The sequence below is a fragment of the Cantharellus anzutake genome (genome assembly GCF_015039405.1).
Source record: "Cantharellus anzutake strain C23 chromosome Unknown EI90scaffold_1, whole genome shotgun sequence".
NCBI classification, from domain to species: domain Eukaryota; kingdom Fungi; phylum Basidiomycota; class Agaricomycetes; order Cantharellales; family Hydnaceae; genus Cantharellus; species Cantharellus anzutake.
This window is the reverse complement of record NW_024066951.1, coordinates 2176599-2192454: the sequence shown is the minus strand read 5'-3', so window position 1 is coordinate 2192454 and position 15856 is coordinate 2176599. Positions and strand designations below refer to the sequence as shown.

Below are 15856 nucleotides of genomic sequence, written 5' to 3'. Positions count from 1 at the left end.
GGCTGTGCAACCCGGCCAAAAAAGGCAACCAAATTTTATTCATGTCACACACATACCATCGCGCTCTGACTAAGTGAGGTAAGGACATCATGAAGGTAATTTCAATTTCACGTCTGCTCCGAGGCCGCTTGATACAAGGTATGCAACAACCAGGAGACACTGTCCTGCCAAATCAATTAGGGAAGAATGGATGGGAAGGCAATAACAATCGGGGTCCAAGTTCCGCGCCCATAAGAACTGGGTTAAAAAGTAAGCGAGTCCCAGAGAGAGAGCGGTCTAGCAGCACCGAGCATGAGTGAATGGACTGCCGGTCACGAGATTGTGGACACCTACAGAAAAGCAAAATACCACCACATACACTGTCAGGAACACCCCTGGGACATCTAGCCATCCTGCCCCACACATAAAGGCGAGGTAGCTAAACAGAACAGGCAGGCCAACGAAACCCAGTGTCATAGATGTGATAATGTACTTTTTCCCTGACGGATGCGCAATCATCGCCGGTCCAGCGTGGAGGTCCGTCGACAAGCGTGACACGAAGATAGATCCAATAGAACCTGGTAATCCTGTGCATCCCTAATCAGGGCCTGCTGCGGTCAATAGAAATGCAGCGTTGCATACCGGATATTACTATGGCAAGCGCCCCATAGCCTTCCCATCTTGTAACGAATCTATCAAGAACGAGACCCGCCCCGCTAGATACTACCATGGCGCATACAAGCGGGGTCCAGCCCTGTGAGATGTGTTGGCGCGAAATAGTGTTTCGCAGTGTGGTATAAGCCGACGCAATGAGAGTTACGATGACAAAAACGATGATTAGTGCGGAGATAGGCAACCAGGAAAAGGCCGGAAGAGTTATAACAGTGGCCATGAACCCAAGAAGAGCTAAAGTTATTAGATCCCCTAAACATGAGGCCAGGGGCGGCGAAATGTTATCTGTAAAGGGATTAACCACGGGCGCTTGACTGCAATTGACGCGCATCACATTCCACGTACCTGGATTGAGATCAAATCTTCTGCAAAGAATAACAACCGTGCACATGAAAGAGCCCAGTATTAAGGCGCTCGCTGACGCGGAAGCAAATGCAATGCTCAGGACATTGAAAAACCTGCAGAGCGGGGAGATCACGATCAGCATTACAGCATGAACTTATCGTCAATAATTACTCTTTAGCGCCCGATCTGCTTTTCTGCAGGGGCAACTTGGTGGGACGTGTCACACTCCTCCACGTGAGTGGGAACGTGACGGGCGCTAAACCTCGGGCAATAGTTGTGGAGTTCGCTGATAGGGGCACCACGCCTTCCTCCGGAGACGGAAGGATTTTCCCCAGGGCAAATGAGAAGAGAGCTGCGAGGGTTGACATGATAATGGCCTGTATCTGTAGTAGCGAGAGGTTGCCAAATATTAAAGATTGACGTGTAAGAGCATTATCAAGCTCCCCGGTGTTGGCCTAATAAGAACGACTCAATACGTCCAGGACAATGAAGACGAAACGGGTACGACAAACCGCAGTTGACAATCTCGCACTTAGATTCATTTCAAGATTTCCTTTCTAGTTGTTGCCGGACAGTGTCAAACAAGGCATTGTCGCAATAAACGCTCACCCTCAAACCTACCATATTAGTGAGCATCGGTATCATAATGAATAATTCATCTAGAACCCTCATAACCCTCCAGGTCTGCGATATTTTTATTATCGCGTCCTTCGCAAAGTGCTTAACAAAAACTCACAGATATGCGCACCAAAAGCTCTCCAGTGACCACCATACCAATTACTGTGGCAAATAATGTAGGCGCAGCCTCAGGTAAAGACTCAGTCCAAGCCGCACATACACTCCCATCATAGGAATGTTCACCTCTTTTAGTATTCCTTTCACTAATGATGCAGTACTCTCCTTCTCCCTGCGTAGCGAGTTGCTGAGGACGCGTTTGTGCGTAGAAGGCAATGGCTTAGACAATAAGGCTAGTCGAACGTCCCCGCCCTCACTCTCCCCAACTTCGAAATCCATCTCGCTGTCGCTGTCGGGTTCAGAAAACGATTGGCGGTGCCTAACGGCGGGGGACAAGGGCCCTCCATCATCTTCAGGCGGCATACAGCGTCTAGGAGGACTTCCCAGCCCGATGTATGTTTCCTGGTGACCGTCGGTTGATAAAAGTGTGACCTCGGTTCGGCGTTTGCCGTTCTCCGATGATCCGTTGGCCAGTTAGCGCCTGAGCTTGACTCTTGTGTGCTCCAGTGCGCTCATTCCTTAGCCGAGCCATGTTTGTAGGATTTAGGTTCCACCCCCGTTTTCGCTCGTCACTTCTGGCAAATGCCCAGGCCCTTCATGCACCTGGTGTTCCATCCACAGAGGAGTTGGAAGCCCTGGTCAGGGAGCTGAAACAGGCCAGAGAACTCACGCAGAATCGCATTGACAAGGCAGAAGCTGATTTGGACACCGTGTACACTTTGCGTGCTAAACATGAACAAGCGAAAGAACAAGATAAGGCAAACCGCGAAAGTATTGCACGTGAGCGACTCAAGGCGAAAAAGGATGGGGGAATTGGCAAGATAAAGCGCGAAGCCAGCGGTGTGTCTCCATCGTGGTTTTTCCGGATGTATGTTGCAATTTATTCTATTTGGGGGAAGAAACACCTTCCCTGGAGGAGGGACCATTAGCGGTTCATGATTCCAAATTGCGCACAACCGGTGGCGCCACTCGAAAACAGTCAGTGGATTCTTAGTTTTCCCTTTGCAGTTTGACATACTATTATCGAAAGTGCACAGGAAGAAAAGAATAAGAAGAAGCGGAAGAGGGAAGAGCGCAAGGAGCGTGATCGAACCATTGATGAGGGAGAATCTGATGTCTTCGATGTTGGTACGTAGGGAAACCCCCAACGTTTGATTTCTTACTCTTGAACGATTTTTTTACAAGGACGAGCAAGTCCATCGGGAACACCTTTAATTGATCGACCAACAAAAAAGGCGAAGCATGTCCCTCAGACCGCACAACTCACAATCCCCCAGCCACCATCACCACCCCCAGGACCACCCGTGGATCCCGACGTTTGTATAGACTGGGAATTGGTTAAACCGGCTACAGCTTCTCCACAGCCAAGTTTAGGTCTATGGGGACCGAACGGGCTACTGCACAGCACGCCGTCTAAACAGGCAGATGTCAACGATGACTTCTCGGAGGCGAAACAACCTTCTAACCCGGTAGAGCTTCTCTCGCACCTTGCTTCGGTCCTGTTTGTTTAATTCAATCTCCAGATTCAGATTGGGCCATTCTGGAAGGAGGTTGATAGTTGGATGAGGCCCGTGGGGGAGGAAGATGTCGCGTGGGTTAGCTACCAGGTGAGCTTCCCGCCATTGTGCACGTTTCCTATTGAGCCCAGGGTGACCGTAGACAGACGATTCGGAATCCTTCAAGGTACCACCTCTGGGGAGGCACTACTCAGAAACCTGGGAAGAACAGGACCAGCTCCTTGCTGCGCAGCATCAAGCCCTTTTTCATGGTGACGGGACATCATTGCCTCCCCTGACCCCGACTAGTGGCCATATCAATGGGATCCTAGCCAATGCAGCGAGTCTAAATCCTCTCACGGCTGCGGGCAAAAACCCCCCGGTGCCCGAGCCTTTAAATGACAAAGATCTCTCTATGCAGAAGAAGACCCTCGGCCCTTTCACCGAACGAGTCATCAGTGCATTACTGGGAACACCTGGGCACCCCGTTCCACCTACTGCTGATGCTGAGCCGCACGGAGTAGGACCTTCGTCTGCACTTACTATTCCGCTTGCCCCTGTTTCCTTTTCCGACATGGAAACTAGACTTAAACTCGAGCTTAGGGCCTGCGGTCTGATAGGGGTTGATGAGGTAAAATCAGTACGAGGTCCCCTTTGGCATGGGCTTATCACTTCCTTTAGCCTGATTTCTCTCAATCTTACGACGATGAAGTTTCTGGCGAGCTGCGGCGTCTCCAGTCCGAGCTGCGGGTCGTAAAACGGATGAATGACGCTCGAAAAGAACGGCTAGCTGGCGTTGCAACTGATAGGCTGGCGTATCAGGATTACGTCGAGATGGTAGATGACCTGAATAAGCAGATAACGTCAGGCTATCAACGGATAATAAAGGCCCAACAGCGAAACATTGCTGGAGGAAAGAAGAAAAAGGGACCTGGCCAGAAAGATTCCGATGCCGCTGCGGAAGCCGCGAAGGCTAAACACTTGGTAATTGAAGTTCCGGAGCCTTTACAGAAGGTCATTGAAGTCCGGAACCAGTTCAAGGAGGTTCGTCACCTGTAATCATTTTCGATGAGGCTGATATTCACACCACTCATCAGGTCTTCGGGAAGGCGATGATCGAGTGGGAGAAAAAGCAGCCCGGTCGAATCATGGGCTTTCCATTGACCTCCAATTATGAAGACCTTAAGAACCTCTCACTTGAATCCGATAACGAGGATGACACTATGCAGAGCAGCGTGGATCCGTTCCCCTCATGACCACATATACCCCACTCTAGCACCCAGCTGTATTTTATACATTACATTATCACTGCCATTGTACTTGTAATAATTGCTACCGTTATCATAGAAACCAGAAAGCAGTCGAAAGTGAAGGAAATGCCATTGGATTAGTCGATGCTTTTCCTGTGCTTCCTCTTGCTCTTGGGTTTGGGAGGTGATGAACTCTGTCCCTCCTCTTCATGTTTATGCTTCCGCTTCTTTTTCGACTTGTGGGGCGAATCTTCCACAGGAGGGCTTCCTCCATCGAGTTTCCTTACGGGCGCCAATGAGCCGATTGGGTAGAACTGGTGCTTTAACAATTCTGTGGGTTGAACAGGCTTTTCTGATGCTTGGATGGACGGGGACACAGAATTTCCTTCTGCACTCATTGGTGATAGCGCATCTGGTACTTGACGAATAATGAAATGGCGTGATAGAGGTTTTGGTGCTGTCGGAACTGAGTGTCAAACTCCAAAGGTGATTTTTTTTAGTTCCCTATTGCACATACCCGTATACAGTTGATCACCCTTAACTTTTCGAGGGAGAAGACAGGCGAGATGTTTCATTTCGTCGGCACCAACTCCTGAATCCTCTTTAACTTGAGTCAATTCATATTGCACATCCTTCGTCGTAAAAGAGAGTGTTTTCCCCGATGATTTATTGGCCATCGAGAAGGGAATATGCATCCCGTCCAATTGTTTGGGATCTAGCTTAGAGTGGGCACCAGTGACTCTTGAGATGGTTGTGGTTTTGGACAGAAGACAAAAAAAAACATACCCCCCTTGGTACACGTACGGCTATGAGCTCTATATTAGGATTACTCCCAATTACATCCCAATCCACCTCCGGCAGTGCACCGCGAATAACAGTATAATTGCTGTCCATAAGCCTGTTATCTAACGCATTGTATGGCTTGTCAAACTACATAGAGAAAACGCACAAACTCACCCCTTTTGTACCCGCTCGTCTTCAGGCGGTTGAGAAGAAGCCACATCAGCTTGAGATTTGGATTTTCGCTTCCTTTCCTTTTTCATGTCTTTCATGTCGGTGTTAGTGGACGGCCCGGGCTTGTTGCTAGACCTTGGTTCCTCCACTACATCGTCGTCAGAGACAAATTCAGAAGATAAAGCACCCGAAGATTTCCCATTCTTCCCCTTTTCCTTTCTTCCCATTTTTAACACAGCGGGAGGCATCTGGGAGGCTGATCACGTGTGATTATAATCGTGCGAACTTCCACCCACAAGCGCTGCCAGGGAAAAGTGAAAGGATTTCACTTGGCGAGTTATAGAGCAGGATATGTCCCAATTGCGGTCGCTCCTAGCGTCTGCCCCTTCAGCCGCCCAATCAGCAATTCTTGCGAAACGGACTTCACGCATCGCAAAGCAACTGACACTCGAGAAACTGCGAAGTGAAATCTTCCAGACTTCTTTTAACCCAACATCGACTCGCTCAGGAGCGAAATACCTACGCTCCCGACTGAGAGGGCCATCCATGATCAATTACTATCCTGCCCAACTCTCAATACGAAGGGTGAACGGCGTTATAAGCGAATTGTACAGAGAGGCATTACGGAAGGATAAGTTAACGCCTCCCCCTATATACCTAGAGGACACCAAAGAGCTTCAGAGGCTAGAAGACGTAGCTGCCCTGAAAGCTCGAGGGAAAGGAAAACCTGCGAAAGCCACAACAAAGGGTATGTCCTATCCGTCCGTGCGGGATTGTGCTTATGTCATTACCTACAGCTGCCAGTCGGAGAGCCAAGAAGAAGGGAGGAGCCAAGAGGAAATGATCTCAAACGTGTCCACATCTACCCTCAAATACTGCCCTTTTGTATCTTTATTCCTGTATGCGCCTGTCTCTCGCTTTGGTTGATTCTTTCCCCTGTAATTGACGAGTTCACACGGCACGGGTGGCTCCGCTGTGTCCTCACAATTGGTCCATGGACGTTCTAATTGTTCTGCGTCAAGCTATCAAAGCAAAACAGCCTATAGTTTATTTGGATGCGAGCTCTCAGTCATGCCAGACGTTGCAACAGGCAACTTACATCTCTCTCGGGCCAGGTACAAACATCCCTAAGACAGCGGCAACACGCTTCCAAAAGCCCAATGCCAGTACTCGCGACTGGGTTGGCCACCCTGAGGATTTCTTCACCCTTCAAGCTGTTATTGTTGCATGGATGACAAAGGACGCACCAACTACTGAGTATTTGAAGCAGGCTCGAGAAAATCTCGCTGGGGCTGGCTTTGTATCTGTCACCGACCGCAAGTTACTTGTGGAATGGTTAGAGGGAAAATCTGTAGAGCTCGAGAGGTTGATACCGATAGGTTTGTGCTGATTTGGGGCTTGAGTTACATAAGTCACAGCTCCTACTTGGCGTCAACAACAGAGTCAACTACACCTGAGGGCTCACCGCGGGCCACCACATCCGCTTTGCCGGGAACAGGGACATCAATTTCAAGACCAACTGGTGCGGCCGCTGAAAAGCGACCATACACAATCGACCAAAAAGACGTTCTGGCTGTCAAGAGAATACGAGCGAACGAAGTAGAGCTGCGAGACCGTAACACAGTCTTGCGAGGCGTTAAGAATCATGTACGTCAGCAGCACGTAACCAAACGAATGGCTCTTAACGCCTCTCTCATTCTAGGACTTCTCGAGTGTGAAAACGCTAATTGCAGATCGCATAAAAGCCGCAAAAGAACAGTCTAAACCGCCTGCACCTACAACAGATATCACAGCTGGGAACAAGACGGGTTGGATATTTTGCCATTGGGTTGTAGCACTACTCCTGACTTCATACTTCACCAACAGATCCGAATGCTTCCGCGAAGAAGAATCGTGAGTTTGTTCCTGGTCCCCTTGGCAAGCTTCAACTCTCAGTCTTACCCATTCCCCAGGAAATGTCGCACCCATCATCATGATTCCATCAAGTCCAACCTCCCTAATAACCATGTATAATGTTCGTAAATTCTTAGAAGACGCTCTGTATGTTGCCGCAGTTGCACCATTCTTGGGAAATAACTGAGCTTCCCGTGCCAGGTACGAATCACCTGAGGACGCGAAACGGAGAATGGCTGCCGAAGGGAATAGCAGGCTCGATGACGTTTTGCCGATTTACCGGAAGAAGAATCTAATCGTCGCCGGCCGACCAGAAGGGGGTGTTGAGAAACCCATTAAATATTTCGTTGTTGACGGCGTAGAAGCCCTAGGCAAGTTTGGCACAGATGCATGGTACAGTCTGCTTCGTCCAGTGAACCGTAACGGTATTAATTCTCTAATCCCGGAAAGGGATCGAGTCGTTTGTGTGATGACCACTGGCCAGGCGTGGCAATTCAAACCATACAAGTGGTCTGACCCTACTCAGCTCTTCCATCACGGTAAGATGCCTATCGACTCGCTTTCTATCGTATTCACGCCATGCCCCGTGGTCTAGTGAAAGGCATTCATGTCACATGGGCAAACGACCCACCAAATTCCCGCATCCGTGACTGGAATGTGTCTGATCTGAAGGTCTGTCATCCTGTTCGTTCAATATCGAATTCTCCATAAGCCTCGTTTAGATTGATTCGAACAGACGACATCTGGACAAATCAACAGTGGCAAACTTTTGGATGCAAATAGACGACTGGATCCAAGCAAACAAACCATGGCTTCCCACATGATCCAAATGCTTCTTCGCACAATCGGTGCTGAATATGGACGATATTTCATTGTTAAATTGTTTGCATTGTATTCACTGTATGTGCATTATGATAATGAGCTAGTTCGTCGAACCATAGCAATGTCAACCAGCTAGGTTCCCACGGCCTCCGCCCTACTACACCAAATCGGCACTAGTACTGTTCGTCTATAAGGGGCCCATCTAGAAGTCTGAGGCTCAAGATCTTACATCTCCTCACCAGCGTAGCGTATGCCATTGACTTGTCAGAGTAGAAGGCTCGATTCGTTGTGTTGACGTGCTTCGATGGCTTCACTGCAATCTTCAGGCGCTGAGCAAATTCATGAAGCGCACGGGCACCCACTTCATATAATGGGCTCCGAGTATCAACCGGGAGAAGTGGACTCGGGTGCCATTCCGCTATCCTCTCAAGTTGGAGGTCACGCAGGGGTTCTCAGTTCGCAAGACGGCTCTCTAATCATTAAGCCGTGCCTTCACGAGGAACTGGAGTTCTACACTACTCTGGCGGCTGCACAAGCCGCTATCATTGCAGGCGAAGAGTCTAACTCTGATGATGAGTCTAATGGCGACGGCTTCAAGACAGCGAGCCTCCCGTTTCAAGCTCTGGCACCATGGGCGCCAAAATTTTATGGGACATTGAAACTGGAAGGTGAAATTGATCGCCAAGGAACTGCAACTGAAGACGGCGTGTCAGTGATGAAACCTGTCGAAGGAGTAGGGAAAAAAGATGAGTGTTTTGGGCTGGAACCTCCCCCGTTGCTATGGTGGCTGCAACTAGTGCATCCTAGGCTTTTTACGGTCTAGATGTACTGGATGTTGTATTTCTATCCACGCTGCTCCGATAATTTTTAAAACCAGCATTGACTTACCCTCTATGGTGCTATACAGTCCCTAGTCCTGGAAAATGTCTCGCATCCGTTTTTCAAGCCCAATATCTTAGATATAAAGTTGGGCACAGTTTTGTACGAGTCGGATGCATCTCCTGAGAAGATAGAGAGGATGACGCGGACTGCAAAGGCTACGACTAGCTTTGAGACTGGCGTCCGACTCACCGGTTTCCAGGTATGGAATTCCTCGCACCCTTTCCCTCTTGATGGGATCATTCTTTTAAATCTTCGGGCGTATCCATCTACTTTCGCTTCGCTCGATATGCGCCCTATTCCATCCGAGTGTCATTTTTTGATAACGTTGCACTGGACGGTGGCCTCGGCGTGTGGCCACGCTGGTTGGACTAGTCACCGGTGTCATCTCCGTGGAAAAACCTGCACCACTCGGTCTTTTCCATGTTCCAATCCTCCCATTCTCCGGAATTCTGGGGAATACCCGTTCTATGGGATGATTGTCCAAATTGCAGTTTGGTTCAGGCACCGTCCATATCTAGAGGTTACGGTCTCCGACCTACCGTCTACTTGTTCCGACGGGTTGCCGTTTACGGAAGCTCCCGGTTGTTGCATTTGGTCACTTTCGCGTTTGTGTGCTGGTCATGAGCACGGCTAGTCGGTGCGATTCGCTCCAGGGGGATGGTCATGCGCTTATCTTATTAGGCAAATTCATTCCGTGCCGATGATTCTGCCTTTTTCGATCCATGAGCAGTTTCAGGGTCTAAAGGATTCTGGATGCATATACATTTTCGTACTTCTTGCGTCCCTTGGGCGGGAAGTTGCTGGGCTGAATCTTTACGTGTTTATTTGAATCCTCATAGACAAATGCATCCCCATGGATCATTTTGCGATAGCTCCCTGCTTTGGATATGCTTCCTTTGCGTCAGACATTTACATGCCCCCTGCTTTTTCATTTGCGCCCGGATCCAATTTCTTGGATAAGAGCCAATCCATATGGGGATTTGTCGTTATCAAGAACTTCTACCCTATGACGTTCGGTCCCAGGACCAATATGCGTCGTCCTTTCGTCTGCTGCAAATAAAGTAGTACTGACTATTTTCTACTCGGATGCAAAACAGGTTTATGATGGTACGACAGGCCAAGCGGTTGTCACCCCCAAGTCATACGGAAAATTAATCAAATCTTCCCAACTTCCTGATGGCATCGCTCGATTTTTCCCCATCCTGGAACCGATTAACTTCAATGCAGATTCATCTTCGACCGGGGGCGAGAAGAGCTCACCCCGAAGTGGCGGCGTCAGCGGCAGATTGTTATTACCCGTCCTGGAAGGCGTTCTTGAGCTTGTCCGTGAGCTGGGAGTTGCAGCGCAGAAAACGGAGATGAGAATGGTGGGTGGAAGCGTGTTGATCGTTTGGGAGGGAGACGAAGAGACTTTGGAAGCTGCGCTTGCTGCCGCTCCCATTCCTCACGTAGAGTCCGAATCTGAGTCCGAAGACGAATTAGCGGAGGGAGAAGGAGACGGGGCGAAGAAAGTTGGACCACCCTTCACTGTACGCTTGATCGACTTTGCGCATACGAAGTTTGCACCCGGCCAAGGCCCTGATGAAGGGGTTCTCAAGGGCCTTCAGACTGTCACAAAGCTCATAGAGGGAAGGATCGAAGAAGTCAGATCCAAGTTGTAGTACATTTCCAGTTAATGGTCATGATGGGTTTGCCTGATGTCAGGTAAGGTTCCTTCACGCCTGGAAAACTAGTTGGCATCACAAGCTGATGTATTTGCGCCAGTATGTTTGCATAAACCGTTGTACTTGTTTAAAAATATGTCCTGGGACCGCCTGTACAGTTCGAAATTGGCTACCTTATTTGCACCTCTCAGCTCGGGGGCGGTGTGTGAATTCCCAGCGCCTGCCACGTCTCAATTCAAATTTGGATGATGAGAAATTATCCCATTTCGAACTTGTTTTTGATGGGCTGTGTGATCAAACTTGAGACATCGATGGTGATGGAAACGTCAGAAAACAAGTGGCGCGGAATAAGATCAAGTACTACTGGTGCTGATGCACTGATAAGTAACAACGTGTATGTCGAGAAATACAGTGCGTGGAGGGGAGCTATTAAACCGTGTATGGGTTTTGGCTACAGTAGTGGTAGCACAAATCAATACATTACGAATACAAAACATGGGGCACGATGGAAGGGGAAGGATATGAAGGGGATCTGTAATCACTGTCATAACAGGAGCGAACTGACCGAAGCATCAACCGGCAATTGGCTGCATCCGCACGGTCGATTCCGCCGAGCGGGCGTTATTTCGTGCATTTGGAGAATGAGCTCCCGGAGAGCGTTGAATGTTGTAATGGGAATTGTATGGGATTGGAGTTGTACGACCAGAATGGTCTAGTAGAGGTATTTCTGGAACCACGTGTCCGCCTTGTGCGAAAAATTCGTCAACACTTGAAGTGGAATGGGAACGCCGTGTGCCGCCGATGCTGCCCGGCCCAGTATAGAAGCAGAATCTGGAATGCCATGGTAACTGATTGGTGAGGAGGACCCGATGAATTGGGATACTCACTGATCGAGGATGGAGTGAAGATTCTGGGTTTCATTGGTGTTGCGCGCAATTTCATCTTCCTTAGGAGTAAGGCTTGTTTCTGTCGGAGACGGAGGCGAAGGAGTGGAAAGCGCAGTTGAATTGGAAGCGTCTGACGATGTTGCGGGGACGGTCGAGGAGGCGGAGGATATGTCATCCGAGCTACTCTCGCGCGAAGGCCCATCACGCCGCTCAGGGCTCAAGGTTCTTAAGGCTGTGGAGCTGGATGTAGGTACGAACGGAACGGTGGATGTTGTGTTTCTATGAATATCATCCATCGCAGAATCGAAGCCAGACCAGCCCGCATCAGAGAAAGGGGGACTGATACTGGGGCTAACATCATAACTCATATTATGATTTGTGTTAGTCGCCTTAGGAATCGGGAGGAACCTCGAAACCGTTGGAGGGGGGACACTACATTAATGAGAGAATGTCAACCTAATTATCAGCACTGGAACATTGGAATCCGGAGCTTACAGAGCGTCGCCAGCATCCTTTTCAGTCGGATCTGTATGAAACCCCTTAGTCAAGGATGACGACACTGTCGTCTTACTTCCAATCTTCTTTCCGCCCCGGACAGGGAGCGCAAAGTAACCCCTCTGGGTATTGCCTTTATTTGCTGCATCACCCACCGCACCTTTCCCCTTGGAGCCCGTATTGCCATGTGCTATTTGACTCTCAAACGGCGTCGATGGTCCACTACTATGCAAACTCGCTGGAATGTCCGTATCTGAACTCGTCCGGAAAGGTGGTGAGTGGCTCAAGGCCCAGAATCCAGACTTCACAGTGCCCTGGTCGCTTTCCCCGCCAGGGGTGAGCAAGGCCGCATCGCGTGGGGATCCTCTGGAAGTTGAACGAACCCTCGAGAACGTTACAGGGGTTGAGGTGAACTTCTGATTGATGAATGATGATCCGGGTGGCATTCCATGTGGGGAAACAGGGGAACGTGACGGGGAACCGGTGGACGGGAATGGGATGCTGTTTGCCGGTGCCAGTGGAGATTTTTCGGGGGTGTGCCCCCCCGTGGCAGCATTCTTGAGGGACGACCCAAGATCGTATCGACCCGCAAGAGATCCTTCCTTGTGCGCACGACGAGGTGAAAGAGGCACATCGTTACCTGATATGTAGAACATGCGCCTAGGACTTGGAGAAGGTGGTAGAACAGGCGACTGGGTGGGCGAATGCTGTTTTCCAAGCCGAAGGAGGACGTCGTGAGCCGATCGGCTATTAACGAAAGCCGGTGGGCCAGACTGATGGAACGAACCACTCTGATTCGGCTGATCAACAGGCGCAGGAGCTGCCCGTGCGCCACTCGAGGGTGTTCCCATGCCTGTCACACCCAAAGAAGACCCATTAGAAGGCATCACCTTCTCCAGCGTCTTTTTAAGCGCAGCGACCTTCATTCGTGCACCGATGCCATCTTCGTCGTCGTCGTCATCATCATCATCGTCCATCGCAGAAACCCCCCTAAGCACCGCTGCCCCAGCCTTCTCATCCCTTCCAAACTCGCGTATTTGGCTGAACGGCTTGCGCTTAAACACAACCGTGTAATTCCGTCCGCCATTGTTATCCCACATCTCTCCATAACCTTCAGCAGAGTAGCGCACGCATAAATGGAGGGTCCTGTCCCATATCCTGCCCATGAAATCCGCCAAGCGTATGAAAAACTCGAAGCGGTCATAGGCAAAAGGGTCCGTTTTCACTACCGTGCTCTTATCCCCTGTTTCTTTATCCGCTGCAGAACCCCCCGCGAGGCACTTGTGAGTAAAAGAGGATATAGAGGAAGGCGAAGAGGACACCAGGCTGGTCCGCACAATATCCGGCACGCTCTCCAGATGTCTTGCACTAACCTCACTCGTCGTCTGCCACCGATCCATCGTAAACCGTGCAACGATCCACTTCCTATAACTCAAGTTCCTCACGAGCACCAACCCCCTTATAGCTCTCGCATCCTCCGAAAGTATCAGACTCTCCAACTTAACATGCTCATGGCCCCCACACTCGCTAAGATATGTCAACGCAGGGACGCCGGGCATATTAAGAGGAAGGATGTCCAAACTCTTCCTCACAGCTGCGTCTCGTCGTTCTTGTTCCTCCAAGTTATTTCCAGACGGCCCATTGATCGGTGTATTCCCGCTTCTGTCAGAGGCAAAATAGTCCTCCGAAGGACCCTCAGATGCCTCGGTAGGGCTACCATCGCGAGAGACAGCAAGTGGTTTCTGTTCTGCCAAGAAGAGCTTTACATGCTCAAGATGTACGTCGAAATGGACGCTCTTGCTTGAACCAATCGGCGTGGTGGGTTCGGAACGTGAGCTCGGCAGTCCAGGAGGCAGGAGGTCCAAATTGACCCTGAGCCCACCCAGCTTTCCTATGGGTATCTTGGCCTCCCTTTCGCCGTCTTTCCTCGTTTCTTCCACACTAGGGGTAGAGGAAGCGAACATAGAAGACCGCAATGGTTTCAACGACGGCTTGACGGGCTCTCCAGACTTTTTGCGAACGTATTGTGGTACATTTGGGGGGTAGACATATTCTCGCCTGTTCGAAGACGAAGACGGCGACTGCATCAATTGATGTGAGGAGTGAGAACGACTATACTTGGATAAAGGAGGGGAAGGAGCCAGAAAAGAGCCCGAGTTGGAAGGAGGGGAAGACTTCCTCATCAAAACTTCCTTCATCTCTTTCAGGCATAAAGTGTCCGCCGTTGGAAATTTGATTGCTGTTCGATGTTCTACTTGGGTGGACTCATCGTGAACCTCCTCCATCGTCGAATGAGCCGCCAAACCATCCAAGTTAATCTTCAATCCTTTCATTCTGGCACGGGCTAATGGCCCTTTTTTCGTCGCTGGTCTCTCACCAACATCAACCGTACCACCAACAGCAAGTCCTCGGACTGTTCCCAAATCACGGGCAAGAAGGCTTGGGCTTGCTCCCTCGCCAAGCGCGTTCCCACCCGTCGCATCATCATTCGTAGAAAGTGATGAGATATCATTAGGATGTGAGTCAGAACTTGAATCTGACGTGTCAGAATCCAAACCAGCACTCATGCTACCGCGTCCCGTTCCAGCATCCCTCGAGTGAGCCGATGCCGAAAGTGAAATGTCAAGGATACGGTTTCCGCTGATCTTCGTTTCCGGAAGCGGCGTCTCCCCCGGCGAGACAGGAGTAACACATTCTGTCTTGTTGCTATCAGCTTCTACGACACTTTTTGTGTCATCCCCGGACGAAGCAGAGGGAGCCATCGAAAAAGAATTGGTTGCCGATGGATCTTCAAATTGCATCTTAGGCCTCGAGCGTCGTATTGGTAGCGAGCGCTCGTTATGAGAGAAAACGGAAGAAGATGAGCCAAGAAACGTGTCCTCGTGTGTGTGTGCTGGTGTAGGGGTGGGGGTGGGGGTGAGAGTAGGAGTAAGAGTAGCGGTCATTGAAGTGGATGAAGTGGGGGCTGAAGTTGGGTGCGGCGGAAGGAATGTGGAGGTAGGTGGGAAACGGGGAGACGTTACTGAAGCGCCCGAAGGCGATGGAGGTGAAGAGTGGTCCACAGTGGAAACGGGTGGCGTTTGGAGAATGTGTGGCATACTTCAGTCTTTTTTTTCTTGGGTTTTTGTGTTGTGCGCGTCTGTGTGGCTTCTAGAAAACGATATACTGTGGGCTCCTTATCGGAAGATCTGTAGTTGTACCGGGTGCTGTACTTCGTGTTGGTGTAATTTGGACCTAGGACGGAAAGCGTGCAAGATGCGAAAGACCCCCTTGAGTTCATCAATATCGTAACCGCGCGCGGGTGGTCCGTGGGGTGCGGAGTAGCAGAACCATTGACCGAGTTGGTTCATAAGACGACGTCATTGAAAGGGTGCACACGCGAACGTGGGTCGTCCATTTGAGGCGTGGCCAGGAGATTTTTGCCAAAAAAGATTGATCATGGAGTAGAATTAGGCAGTCGATAATGAAACCATGATCAGCAAAACAAGTTCATAGCGACTCTGGGTGCGATGATGCGATGGGAAAAGGTAATGAAGAACCCTTGGAGGCGGCTGAGGAGCTGGTTTCATCCAGCGGCGGTGGCTGGACTGAGGAGACTCATGGGCAGCTTGAACTCACCGTTCTTTGCAACGAAACAAAAAGGCACGTCTTCCCGTTAATCCTCGAAAGGTCACCCTGAGTGGAAGCCTAGCCTTCACGGGCTCAACTGAGTCTGCAAACACACGAGGGGCCGAGCGGTGCACTCGCCCCGTGTGGGGATGATAGGGGATTTACAGGAAGCT

At 50.1% G+C, this 15856-nt stretch overlaps 7 protein-coding genes across 7 annotated transcripts; 4 read left to right on the top strand and 3 right to left on the bottom strand.

Moving 5' to 3' along the window:
* Positions 1 to 45: 45 nt before the first annotated feature.
* EI90DRAFT_2964039 (Mg transporter) lies at positions 46 to 2490 on the bottom strand. Its single transcript, XM_039055475.1, has 9 exons — positions 1858 to 2490; positions 1733 to 1801; positions 1618 to 1680; positions 1509 to 1553; positions 1168 to 1451; positions 997 to 1109; positions 622 to 936; positions 334 to 566; positions 46 to 276 (listed from the first exon to the last, which is right to left on the bottom strand). The coding sequence occupies exons 1-9, from the start codon at positions 2092 to 2094 to the stop codon at positions 88 to 90; spliced, it is 1548 nt and encodes a 515-aa protein (XP_038924019.1). The 5' UTR covers positions 2095 to 2490; the 3' UTR covers positions 46 to 87.
* EI90DRAFT_3284587 (histone acetyltransferases subunit 3-domain-containing protein) lies at positions 2262 to 4878 on the top strand (the record flags this gene model as incomplete). Its single annotated transcript, XM_039066931.1, has 8 exons — positions 2262 to 2571; positions 2631 to 2709; positions 2762 to 2859; positions 2917 to 3200; positions 3255 to 3338; positions 3391 to 3858; positions 3909 to 4271; positions 4325 to 4878. 8 exons carry the CDS (start codon positions 2262 to 2264, stop codon positions 4481 to 4483), a joined length of 1845 nt encoding a protein of 614 aa, XP_038924018.1. The 3' UTR covers positions 4484 to 4878.
* Positions 4439 to 5694, bottom strand: EI90DRAFT_3028371 (uncharacterized protein). Its single transcript, XM_039058055.1, has 4 exons — positions 5435 to 5694; positions 5264 to 5375; positions 4995 to 5196; positions 4439 to 4934 (listed from the first exon to the last, which is right to left on the bottom strand). The coding sequence occupies exons 1-4, from the start codon at positions 5677 to 5679 to the stop codon at positions 4615 to 4617; spliced, it is 879 nt and encodes a 292-aa protein (XP_038924017.1). The 5' UTR covers positions 5680 to 5694; the 3' UTR covers positions 4439 to 4614.
* EI90DRAFT_3028370 (uncharacterized protein) lies at positions 5695 to 6428 on the top strand. Its single transcript, XM_039058054.1, has 2 exons — positions 5695 to 6179; positions 6229 to 6428. The coding sequence occupies exons 1-2, from the start codon at positions 5783 to 5785 to the stop codon at positions 6273 to 6275; spliced, it is 444 nt and encodes a 147-aa protein (XP_038924016.1). The 5' UTR covers positions 5695 to 5782; the 3' UTR covers positions 6276 to 6428.
* EI90DRAFT_3028368 (RNA pol II accessory factor, Cdc73 family-domain-containing protein) lies at positions 6263 to 8184 on the top strand. Its single transcript, XM_039058053.1, has 9 exons — positions 6263 to 6810; positions 6873 to 7078; positions 7134 to 7239; positions 7298 to 7324; positions 7384 to 7471; positions 7526 to 7717; positions 7775 to 7863; positions 7920 to 7996; positions 8047 to 8184. The coding sequence occupies exons 1-9, from the start codon at positions 6426 to 6428 to the stop codon at positions 8146 to 8148; spliced, it is 1272 nt and encodes a 423-aa protein (XP_038924015.1). The 5' UTR covers positions 6263 to 6425; the 3' UTR covers positions 8149 to 8184.
* A 332-nt stretch (positions 8185 to 8516) lies between these two features.
* EI90DRAFT_2900891 (uncharacterized protein) lies at positions 8517 to 10689 on the top strand (the record flags this gene model as incomplete). The annotated part of the gene is made up of 4 exons (XM_039054051.1): positions 8517 to 8704; positions 8753 to 8879; positions 9054 to 9227; positions 10126 to 10689. 4 exons carry the CDS (start codon positions 8517 to 8519, stop codon positions 10687 to 10689), a joined length of 1053 nt encoding a protein of 350 aa, XP_038924014.1.
* A 253-nt stretch (positions 10690 to 10942) lies between these two features.
* On the bottom strand, positions 10943 to 13582 carry EI90DRAFT_2987431 (uncharacterized protein). The gene is made up of 4 exons (XM_039056013.1): positions 13424 to 13582; positions 12075 to 13309; positions 11580 to 12011; positions 10943 to 11523 (listed from the first exon to the last, which is right to left on the bottom strand). Exons 1-4 carry the CDS (start codon positions 13472 to 13474, stop codon positions 11265 to 11267), a joined length of 1977 nt encoding a protein of 658 aa, XP_038924013.1. The 5' UTR covers positions 13475 to 13582; the 3' UTR covers positions 10943 to 11264.
* Between the last annotated feature and the right edge of the window lie 2274 nt (positions 13583 to 15856).

What these genes read in the sequence shown, in the direction of transcription:
- EI90DRAFT_2964039 (XM_039055475.1), bottom strand. Translation starts at nt 2,094, where the DNA reads ATGCCGCCTGAAGATGATGGAGGGCCCTTGTCCCCCGCCGTTAGGCAC. An exon ending in AGCTTTTGGTGCGCATATCT is followed by an intron (nt 1,681 to 1,732) that starts GTGAGTTTTTGT and finishes AAAATATCGCAG; the next exon opens with ACCTGGAGGGTTATGAGGGT. An exon ending in TACCGATGCTCACTAATATG is followed by an intron (nt 1,554 to 1,617) that starts GTAGGTTTGAGG and finishes GGCAACAACTAG; the next exon opens with AAAGGAAATCTTGAAATGAA.
- EI90DRAFT_3028371 (XM_039058055.1), bottom strand. Translation starts at nt 5,679, where the DNA reads ATGCCTCCCGCTGTGTTAAAAATGGGAAGAAAGGAAAAGGGGAAGAAT. An exon ending in CCGTACGTGTACCAAGGGGG is followed by an intron (nt 5,197 to 5,263) that starts GTATGTTTTTTT and finishes GCCCACTCTAAG; the next exon opens with CTAGATCCCAAACAATTGGA. An exon ending in GGGTGATCAACTGTATACGG is followed by an intron (nt 4,935 to 4,994) that starts GTATGTGCAATA and finishes CAGTTCCGACAG; the next exon opens with CACCAAAACCTCTATCACGC.
- EI90DRAFT_3028370 (XM_039058054.1), top strand. Translation starts at nt 5,783, where the DNA reads ATGTCCCAATTGCGGTCGCTCCTAGCGTCTGCCCCTTCAGCCGCCCAA. An exon ending in TGCGAAAGCCACAACAAAGG is followed by an intron (nt 6,180 to 6,228) that starts GTATGTCCTATC and finishes CATTACCTACAG; the next exon opens with CTGCCAGTCGGAGAGCCAAG.
- EI90DRAFT_3028368 (XM_039058053.1), top strand. Translation starts at nt 6,426, where the DNA reads ATGGACGTTCTAATTGTTCTGCGTCAAGCTATCAAAGCAAAACAGCCT. An exon ending in TGCGAGGCGTTAAGAATCAT is followed by an intron (nt 7,079 to 7,133) that starts GTACGTCAGCAG and finishes CTCTCATTCTAG; the next exon opens with GACTTCTCGAGTGTGAAAAC. An exon ending in CACAGCTGGGAACAAGACGG is followed by an intron (nt 7,240 to 7,297) that starts GTTGGATATTTT and finishes CTTCACCAACAG; the next exon opens with ATCCGAATGCTTCCGCGAAG.
- EI90DRAFT_2987431 (XM_039056013.1), bottom strand. Translation starts at nt 13,474, where the DNA reads ATGGATCGGTGGCAGACGACGAGTGAGGTTAGTGCAAGACATCTGGAG. An exon ending in GTGCAAGACATCTGGAGAGC is followed by an intron (nt 13,310 to 13,423) that starts GTGCCGGATATT and finishes ACAGGGGATAAG; the next exon opens with AGCACGGTAGTGAAAACGGA. An exon ending in AAGGATGCTGGCGACGCTCT is followed by an intron (nt 12,012 to 12,074) that starts GTAAGCTCCGGA and finishes TCATTAATGTAG; the next exon opens with TGTCCCCCCTCCAACGGTTT.